The 10,765-nt window shown below is 34.2% G+C and overlaps 1 protein-coding gene across 1 annotated transcript; it reads left to right on the forward strand.

The window, feature by feature from the left end:
- Positions 1–239: 239 nt before the first annotated feature.
- LOC105447418 (ras-related protein Rab-15-like) lies at positions 240–9,617 on the forward strand. Its single transcript, XM_030999677.1, has 8 exons — positions 240–388; positions 1,312–1,732; positions 4,520–4,580; positions 6,747–6,807; positions 7,400–7,477; positions 8,109–8,195; positions 8,722–8,787; positions 9,419–9,617. The coding sequence occupies exons 2-8, from the start codon at positions 1,609–1,611 to the stop codon at positions 9,557–9,559; spliced, it is 618 nt and encodes a 205-aa protein (XP_030855537.1). The 5' UTR covers positions 240–388; positions 1,312–1,608; the 3' UTR covers positions 9,560–9,617.
- The last annotated feature ends 1,148 nt before the right edge of the window (positions 9,618–10,765 follow it).

The following is a 10,765-nucleotide window of genomic DNA, read 5'->3' on the forward strand; positions in this document are numbered from 1 at the left end:
TGGATATTATCAAAGAGGTATATCAGTACATAAAAGTAGGAAAAAATATAGTGGAGAATACATACATGTAGGCATATCGACATATTTGTACTTTTATAATACCCTTGATAATTCCTTTCCGCCCCGTTCTCGTTATCACATGGATGCTCATAGGATGCGTGCTTTGTTTTTCGAATCCCCTTTATTGGTAGCACCCATTAATAGGATCTTCCTATTCAACCGTGTTTGATGTTGCCGATCATGCTATTGATATGTGATAAAAGAAGCATGCATGCGCGGCGACTGGTGGTGATGCATTGCATTCGTGGACCAACCAACAATTAGAGGTAACGAATTCTGAGTATTCATTAAAAACAGCTCGGGGAGGCCGGGATTCCGAAAGAGAAGGGTATGTATGATACTTTTCTATATTCCACATTTTAAAGGGCTCTTCTATTGTACGCTAATTCTGGAGGATGATTGGGGTATATTATTTTACAACTGGCGCCGCGACGAACTACTATCCCTACGGGCTATATACCAAAACCCGGTAGGATCTGGAGCCGCCATTTAGTGGTACGGATGTGCACAGCGCCTGGCCTGCCGCACAGGTGTCAAAGCTCAGGACCGCCTGGCCTGGCGATCACTATGCGCTGAGTTGGGCGGCTCCTACATGCCAAGATATATCTCCGTGTAAATAAAATGTGTGTTTAGAGGATATATATATATATATATATATATATTGACCTCTTTCTTAACCAGAGGATTCCGACATATCACGTGTTTGGATCCAGAAGAGCATTAATAATTTATGTAATTGTATGCAGAGTTCATAATAAGTCACTAATTCATAATCATATGCCCTAGCTATATAGTTCTGGCTCCAAATTAAAATTTGATAGCTGTACAAAGTAAGGCCTTTACAGCCCTACAATATTTTTCAGTAGATTTGGCAAAAAAAGAAGAGTGTAAAGAAATATTTTGAGGGTAATGAAAATGAAATTCAACTATGATTTTTATTAAAAGTATTTTTTGTATGATCCATATATTATTAATCCATTATCACTAGTGCACTACCACTGTATTCTGTTTTCTTATAAAAATAAAATCCTTTTTTAAAATTAATGTTCCACTTATATCATAATCCACCAGTCAGAGCTGTCTAGAGGCCAGAGCAAGCTCGTAATATAAACAGAAACTTATACTTATATTACGGTATGTAAAATATGCACATTACAAGCATATATCTACAAAAACCGTACCGTTGATTTCCACATATTCATTTTTTTTCCTTCCTTCTACCCCTTCCTTTTCTCCCTCAATCTAATACAGGTGTTAAAGTGAGAGTTGTTCTAGTATGGTTTGATAGGGTATGTTTGTTCTGCAGTGAAGAGACTTTGAATGTTTGAACAGACAAGATCGAGACTGGCATTGAATGATTGAAGTACCCGTCTCCTAGGCTATACATGCTTCAAGAGACCACTACACCAAGTACCCCTCCAAGAACACTCTTTGCCAGCATCATAGACTAATTTAATTGCACTAATGAAAACTTCCAGATGTTTGCTCTATCCATGTGAAAACTGCTTGATCATGCTATGAAACAGAACAAGGACACCTTTTGTCAAAATGGCGAAACAATACGATGTTCTGATAAGACTTCTCATGCTCGGAGACTCTGGTGTTGGCAAAACATCCATGTTGTGTAAATTTACAGAAGAAGGCTTCAACAGTACACACATTCCAACGATAGGTAAGTTTTTTTTCTTTTTCTATTGTCACCTTTGATCTACCTTTCTCTCGGTACATGCATGTAGATCAGTTATTATCTGCTGAGAGCCAGAGTGGCATTAAATCATATCTTATGATTATAACACAGTGAAGAGCTAGTGGAGGCCTTTGTGTTGCTCAACAAACATAATCATATTGTATTACAGCAAGATTCAACATACCTTACACAGGCACCAAAAAAGGGTTTATTTGAGAGATTTGGTCACCCAACATAACAACCCAAAGATGTGTTCTTCATATGTTTGGTGAAAGTAATTTTGTGTAAAACAGATATTAATGTTGAATTTATCACCTCGTATAATGATATGAAACATGTGTCACAAGAGAGCAAATGGAGGTTGGGTACAGATATATAAGCCCTGTTGTTCTAAATCTTAGTCTGGCCATTAAATAGTTTCACTTTCCTTGGCCTATCAATTGTAATTACTGAGAGGTTTCACTTATTCATAGATTTGTATGACTACAGTATACTGTCTGGAATGCCATCAGATGCAGATGCTTTTAACCTCTGGTTCAGTATTTTGATAATTGATCTGTACGGCAAATGTAAACGTATGTGAGTTATAATTTAGGAAGATTGATAGTATTAGTTGTAGGAAAGCTCGTTGTTGAGAGAGGACATTGCAGCTGTTTCCATTGTTTACATTTGAATTACATTTATATCGTGTTAATGAGTTATGATTTTATAATAGAGATGTAAACAAAAAATACAGAATGTTACTGGGCTATTCATTTCACTTAGATGCCATATAGCCATCACCAGTTTTTGTATGTATATAAGTTGTTTTTTTAATGTTTTACTTTAAACATATCGTGTTTTGTTAATTGGTTTAGTGTGCCTGGATACACAACTGATAATATTTCTACAGATCTTCTGGATAGGCTGCATACTGTGCAACTGTATAGCCCTTTGAAAATTAACAGAAGAACATTAATACATCAATGATTCAATTCACTTGTGTGGCCCTTAATATCTAATGACTAGATTTGTTACACAATACGCATCATATTTGCACATCATTATTCAAATTCCTCAGTTGTTAAGAGGTCCTTGCAAGACTAATTTTGTGTACAATTTGTTCAAAAATACCTCTGTTCAAAGTCTACCCGGTACATACTACATAGAGATGTTGTTCTGTTTTCTTCAATTCTTGACTTTATTGAGAAAATGTGCATTTGCAATTATAGGTGGCTCACCCATCAATGCATAATTAAAACAAGAGACTTGCAAAAAATAGTTTTCCACATAGGATAGTTTGAATAATCCAGGGTGTGTTGTTTTTCTGTTTAAAGTGGTGATTACCTGCATCCGGAATGATATTACAGATGGGGAAAAGGAAACACGTTTCCGAGGTAGATCGCTTCCAATCAGGATATTCTTTCTGACTATAGTGCATAGACATGTGATATCTAGTAAAAATTAAAGAAAATTGTTTCCTCAAATAGTTTGCCAGGGTTAACATGAAAATTTGTTATTCTATCACCTGATGTGAAACTGAAGTAATGAAACTTTATCTGCTGTTTTAATATTATCAAAATTCTTCTTCTTATTATTATTATTATTGTCATTATTATTGTTGTTGTTTTTATCATCATCATCTTCATCATCATCATGACATGACAAAATCAGTTTTATATTTATTGCGCTTGCAATGATACGTGGATCATCACATATTTTAAACTGTTTGGATCCTCACAACCTATTGCATTATTTCTTCTGATAAATCTTGGTAGAGAATGAAAAGCAAGTATCACTGTCTATCTAAAAGGAATCACTCATGCAGTATGTATTGTGGTTGGTTAATCAAATCCTTTAAGAAATGTATTAAAGACCAACATGCTGGACTTAATTCTGGAAAGAGGTTTTACAATGCAATTGAAATGTGGAGAGGAGTCAATGATAAGTAAACAATAGATGGAATGTGCGAAGTAGTAGTATATTTATTTAGCTCTTGATCACTTATTAGTGTTACCGTAGTAGCATACTATGTTTGCTAGATTTGAGGGTTATTTTTAACAATTTGAATCCTACTTGTATGCTGTGAAGGTTGTAATTTGTTTCTTTATTATGGTTCTAAGAAAAGCAAGATTGGTTTAAAAAATGATCCAGATGTTATTTCAAATGTTTCAAAGTGATATTTATTTCTATGGCAAATCTCATTTCAATGGCAAAATGTTCTTCAGAAGTTAAGTTGAATTGCCTGTCATGATGTCATTCTGTATGAAGGTTGGTTCTCCCATCCATAACATAACCATATTCAAAATTTAACTGTTTATGTTCAGATCAGGATCAAATTCTTTATTGGAAAGTTAACGTTCTCCATTCTCAATCCAAAAGTATCCTTTTCTAGCTAATTTAGTGGTTTATGCATGGTAGAAATATATTATGCATTGCACATTGCACAATAATATATTATACACAATCGAAGTAGTTTTTGACCATTTGGAATAGACTAGTTTACTAACATTCAAATGTTAAAACAAAGGTTATTGTTGACACCTTAAAAGCTTGCCCAACATAGTAACAAGTAATATATATGCAGACTGGATGCTGGTTATTGTGGTTTATTCATAACTCCTCACTAGGTCCCCAGGAATGAAACATCCATATATTTGAATATGTTAATGAATCGGTGTATTGATTAAACCGTACATGTATACTGCAGATCAAAACTGTCCGTGGAGAATTATAATTTGATATGTTTTGACCTTTATTCTCTTCATATGCTTTCTATCTTCTGCATTGCAGGTATCGACTTTAAAATGAAAACGCTCATGGTGGATGATAAAAAGATCCGCATTCAAATTTGGTGAGTAAGGTATATATTTGATGAGTAATGGCAGACAAAATATTTGCATGATCCCAGAATTCCATACATGCCTTGAGCATTGTCGAGGTCAGGGTCTGTGATTGTTCTCATTTATTGTTCTGCATGGGTTCACAACCCAAGCTCAATAATGCATAGTATGAAATTGACTGACTAGGAGCATGTACACACTGCAAAGCTGTAAATTGTATTCTCCTGAACTATTATGCATTAACTGTTGATTCAACCAGTATGAATATCGTATGATCATGTTTTTTTAGCCTTGGGGTATGAATGAATTGCATGTATTTGTATATTGGCTTAAAAATTTGATCAGGGTTAGCTCAATTCCATTTTTATTCCCTTTTCTTCCTTTTTTTTCTTCCTTTTTTTCTTCGATTGGGGGGGGGGGGGGTTCATAATTGTTTTTCATCTGCTATTAGAAATGAATATGAACATACATACATTGGTTAAAGAACTGCAATATTAATTATGGAAAATTGAAAAAAAAAAAAAAATTAGATTAATGAGAGACACCCTCTTCTGCTATTTCCTTCTCCTCTTTTTATTGTAAAAGATGTTATTTAAAAACATACACACATTTGTTGTAGTTAAATGTGTAAGGTTTGAGATTGAGATTTCAACAGTCATGATTAGTGCAAATACATACACAACCACAAAAACCAATATTTTGACTCTTTCTTTTCCTTAATTTCCGCACATAATGATTATTTGAGTTAGTTTGATTTACGTATGTACTTTTCATTGAAAACATCCTATTGTAATGAGAATAAATATTGAAATAGTGGCTTAACAATGAAATGACATCCTGGCAACAATACATTGACATTGAAATAATGTGCCAATCAGGCATGCAGCAATTTGTTTAAAGGTACAGTAGCCTACATGTTATGTACTGCCCAATTTAATTTAAATTTATAAATTTATTAATCCACAGGTAATTAATCATTATCACTATCTAAAACGTGTGTAACAAACTAACAATTACCACTTCCAGCATGTACATGTATGTTGTTTCAGGCTGCCTGCAATTATGTGCGTTCTATTTTTAACATGATACAGGGTTATTGCCTGAATTATAGGGACAGTGTTATGAAGAGTGTGAGATGTTTCCGGAGTATGATCGGCTCATGTGCTGTTTACGTACTCTGTATTACACAATCATCCACAATGTAATCAGACATGTGGTCAGACAGAGAAAATTTCAAAGCTTATAGCCACAAAATATGGTACACAATCACAGTGTTGACTATATCGTCGCTGTTTTCACGAAGTGACGGTAGTGAAAAAAAAATGCATTCACTTTGCGTGACGATTTTCCTCACTACCGTCACTTCGTGAAAACAAGGACGATATATGTCCACACTGTGAGTAACAGACTGTGCCCACAATGTGAGATTGTGTACTGTAACACAATATGACACACAGATAGCCACAGTTTTCTAATTACCGGTAGTACTCAACGAAGTGATAATATTGTACCAAGCAAAGCCAAAGCGAGCACCAGAATAGACATGTACCAAGAGTAAAATCTCCCCAAATGCAGATAATATAATTATGTCGCCCAAAACATGCAAAATTTATTTGTTAGTTTGGTCCTCTCACCCCATCTTGCCTACATCCCCTCCCCCTGCCCACACACCCTTGGACAATGCAAAGTCACTTAATTATTAATTTTCATCAAAAGAGTAAACAAATTTCTAACAAGAATACTATATGACTTTAAAAATTAATCAGTGTGTACACAATATTATGTTAGAATGAGTCATATTGTTTACTATGTGAATAATCACAGTGTGTATACAATATTATGTTGGAATGAGTCATATATTGTTTACTCTGTGAATAAACTGTTTGGTGGACACCATTTAATTTTTGCCTGGTATGTTTGCACCATGTTTGCATATCATCTATTTGGAGACAGAATCATATTATTACCCAGATTTAACATCCATCTATAGTTCAAAACGAAAAATTTAATTATTTAAATCAATCATTTTGTCTGTTGGGAGCCAAAACTCACAATAGCATTATAAATAATAATAAAAATAATTTGCAGTATTATTACTTTGGTGCTCAGTAGACAAATTGATTTTGTAATTTGTAAGTATATTAATGATGCTTCTTCTTGCTTGATACTATGTACAGGGACACTGCTGGGCAGGAGAGATATGACACAATAACGAAGCAGTATTTCAGGAGAGCACAGGTAGTGATATTATCTACAATGAAAATTGATCCAAAATGAATGAAATATATAATGGATAACAGCAACCCCAGCCCTTTACAGACACCATGCCATATCGTCCCTATTTTCACGAAGTGACGGTAGTGAGGAAAATCGTAACGCAAAGTGAATGCAATTTTTTTTCACTACCGTCACTTCGTGAAAACAGCGACAATATATGAACATTTTAAGCACATGTTTGATAGATTAAAGCAGCCTTACATTTATTTGTCAGGCACCCACAAAATATTTAAGTGAGTCCAGAAGGTTACAAGTTTATGTCTCTAGAATTGATTAAATCATGATGATGCTGATATTATGAAACTGAAGAACATATGAGAACATAGAATTGTGAAATCACCGATACATCATTTTAGAAATGTATTACATTCAAGAAATTATATTCTTAATGTAAAATTGGTAAGGATGGTTTTAAAAAATTTGCTTTGGAACATTTTTTTATTAAAAACTAATGTGTTAATATCCTGTTTATGTTAATTTTTCTAATTCATTGTCATTCTGCTAATTTTCATGAAATTCAGATACATTACTTCCTTGTATTTGTTCTTCATAGGGTATCATGTTAGTCTACGACATCACAAGTGAAATATCATTCAGGCATATTAGCAAATGGCTGGATATGATAGATGAGGTAAGAATGAACTATGGCTCAACAGTAGTAGCAGGTGCCCAAGACACATGGGCACCTAAAATCTAAGTGAAGGCCCCACAGAAATAAAAATGTTATCTGTAAATCTGTTGTATCTGTTAAAGCATATAAATGTTAAATAATGAAATGAAGGTGGAAAATCAGTTTATCACAGACATCAGAGTGCCACCATGTATGTGACATTTATTCCCATTACTGTTTACCGGTAGACAGATTTGTTGAATAAGATAAATTTTACCTTTAAAAAACAGTGATTTAACTCTCGTGAAGGAAATATTACATGTGTTACCATACCCTTGTACATGAATTTGTCTCTACAATTCTCATCAGCATGCAATTCAATACCTTTCATACGCATTCTGCTGGTATATGAATGCGAAAAATATATTCTGGTATAAAATTACCTTGGAAATATCAGTCATGTAAACTATTCTACAGTGACCTACTTATTTAGTAAGATAAAGTGGCTTTGAATAGTACAACATTGAGGCGTTGTTATTAATGAGCAATGCAAATATGATTTTAATTTCAAACTTAAATGTTATTCATGTATTGCCTAGGATCTAATGATGAGAATGAATTTAATGATTTTCTCCTATTTGTTCTTGTACAGGGTGCTGGTAGTGTTGCAAGAATCCTAGTGGCTAATAAATCGGATGCATCGGCACTCCGGATCATATCTAAGGAAGAGGGTGAGACGGTAAGAGAAAGAAGGAAAACTCTAACATTTAAGCCGAATTCACAAAGGAGGTTTGTCGGCCAAACCTCCTTTTGTTTCGCCAAACCTCCTTTTGTTCTTTACAAAACTAGGTTTGTAAAAAATGTGTAAAAACGCGTCATATGACGTACGAAAACCAAGGTTTGTCGACAAACCTCCTTTGTGAATTCGGGCCTTAAAGTCTTTAGCAAAAATATTTAGATATAGATAAAAGAATACTGAACTTTGGTGCTAGAATTTTTTATTAAATTAGAGATACATGTATATATGATCAAAAGCACAGAGAATTACAAAACTAGTCTATTTGCAGATGATATGGTAAACTAGAAAATATTGAAGACCTGCTTTTTTTTTCTTTTCTTTTCGTTTCTCAACTAGTTATCTATGCAAATGCCTGATGATGTATTTGATGATGAATTATAATACCCTGAGGGCATTGTTGATATCATTTGATCTAAGATTATTGAACTCTTTTAATAACCACCATTTGTATTTGTTTCTTGTGTAGTTTGCGAGGGAGAAGAACCTAGCGTTTGTAGAGGGCAGTGCTTTCAGTGGAGACAATCTCGATGAGGTATGCTCAATTGTTTTTCGTATTTGAACAAAAGATATTCAATCTTGTTCCCATGTTCAGCTCTTTCATTTTTCATATCAAACTCAGTTAATCAATCAATTCGTCATCAAATTCTGTGATGTTCTCATTTAGAAATGGAAATGCATCAACCTGTATTTTATTTGCCATTCTCCAACCAGGTGTAGGAAGCGGTAGGATTTACACCTAAAAATGCACTGTGAGCAGCTAAGACTGCCAGAGCTATATAAGGCTAGGGTAGTAATTCTATATACTTTGACAGGGGATAGAGGCATATGCAATTAATACAAAACAAGTAGAATATTAGTATTAGTATCATAATTATTATTGTCATAGCATATTTCATAGGTTTTATTTATACATATTTTCCATATCTTAGGCTTTACAGGTGTGAGTAGAAATTCCTTCCGCAGAAACTTTGTGGGAATCAAACATTAAAGAAAGAAAATCAAATAGTTAATTAAAAATATGTACATTTTATTTTGACACCTGTTGCAAACAGGACCTCACTGAAGAATACTTTTATTGGTGAAATATAACCCCTCCTTTATAGTGAATAAAAAAAGTGAATAAATGTATGTACGTATTATTATTATTTTTTGTTATCTTCCAGGCATTTGAAGGTCTTGTGAAGATTGTCATGGACAGGAATAAGAAGGACATAGATGAACAACTACAGAGCATCAAGCTATATGGTTCCAGAGAGAACAGTACTATAGATGCTGAGGTCAAACCAGGTGGCTGCTGCAGTTGATGTCTGTATAGTGTCTATCGACGCCTCGTTCACCCACAACGTCGTAAACTGCCTTAAAGGTACTATGTCCCATTTGCAGGCCAAAAAAATGAAAAGGTTAAATTCCAACGGCATTTGAAAGACAATACTAAATTAGAACTTCCCTAAAAAAAAGAGGGGCTTGAAAATGTCTTCAAGTGGGAAAATAACGACTATTAGTTGTCGAATCGACTTAGGAGCTATAGAGCTAGTAAGTAATAGTCTGATTTTTCAGACCATTGTACCGAATGGTCGTACGTTTTATGCTGCGCAAAGATTCAATCAGTTTAATTTTGGCCATTACAAGAAGTGGGTTATTGATGTAGACAAATGCTCATGTACCCTTTACAGCTCATTTTATGCATGTTATTACTAAAGATGATAAAAAGCCAGTCAGTCACTCAATAGTGTCTGACAGTGAAGTCTAGCAAGTAAACGGGTTTCCTTGCATAATTTGAATATTAGAACACTGCTAACGTTTAAATTTCACAGACATTATGACATATTCATAATTCCTGCAAAGTTTTACAGAATTTGATGTTGGCTACAAAAGGGACATAGTATCTTTAAAGGGATCGTTTAACAATGTTAAATCTGAGATATGCACGGCCCTACGTGTTATCAGTGTCTGTGATATGGTGTTATATTGAAGCCCTACAAAAAAATGCACTTCAAAATGATCAAGAAGAGCCTCAAAAAAGTAAAAACCTTTGAGTTACCGGTTTTTATCATACTCGTTTTCCCAAATAGACTGTAGTGTCATGAAAACCGTTTGGCAAACGCAAAATTTGATTTCGATGTTCAATCATAAATATCTTGATAATCAGGCGATCGGCTTGTAATTTGCGTTAAGCCATGGGGTTCCTGACTGACCTAAAGGTTTATAATTATCATTGCAGCATGGCTAAATCAAGGATTTTTTTTAAAGGATCTAAGACAATCTTAAGGGTTCCCTGTAAATAAAATAAAACGTCTCAAAGAAAATAAAATGCTGTAGCAAAATAAAATAACATAAGCAAGTGTGCTCCGGATTTCTGTTTCTTACAACACACAGATGAGGAAAGAGGCCTTGTGGTGTCTTATGCTCTACCATTTTGAACACCATTTGCTACTGGTATTCATTTACCGATACCATTTTACTGATACATGGGAAAAGACTTATTTTGCGCTAGCGCTTTTTTCTAAAAG

The sequence above is a fragment of the Strongylocentrotus purpuratus genome, unplaced genomic scaffold, assembly GCF_000002235.5.
Source record: "Strongylocentrotus purpuratus isolate Spur 01 unplaced genomic scaffold, Spur_5.0 spur5_scaffold_5, whole genome shotgun sequence".
Lineage (NCBI taxonomy): Eukaryota > Metazoa > Echinodermata > Echinoidea > Camarodonta > Strongylocentrotidae > Strongylocentrotus > Strongylocentrotus purpuratus.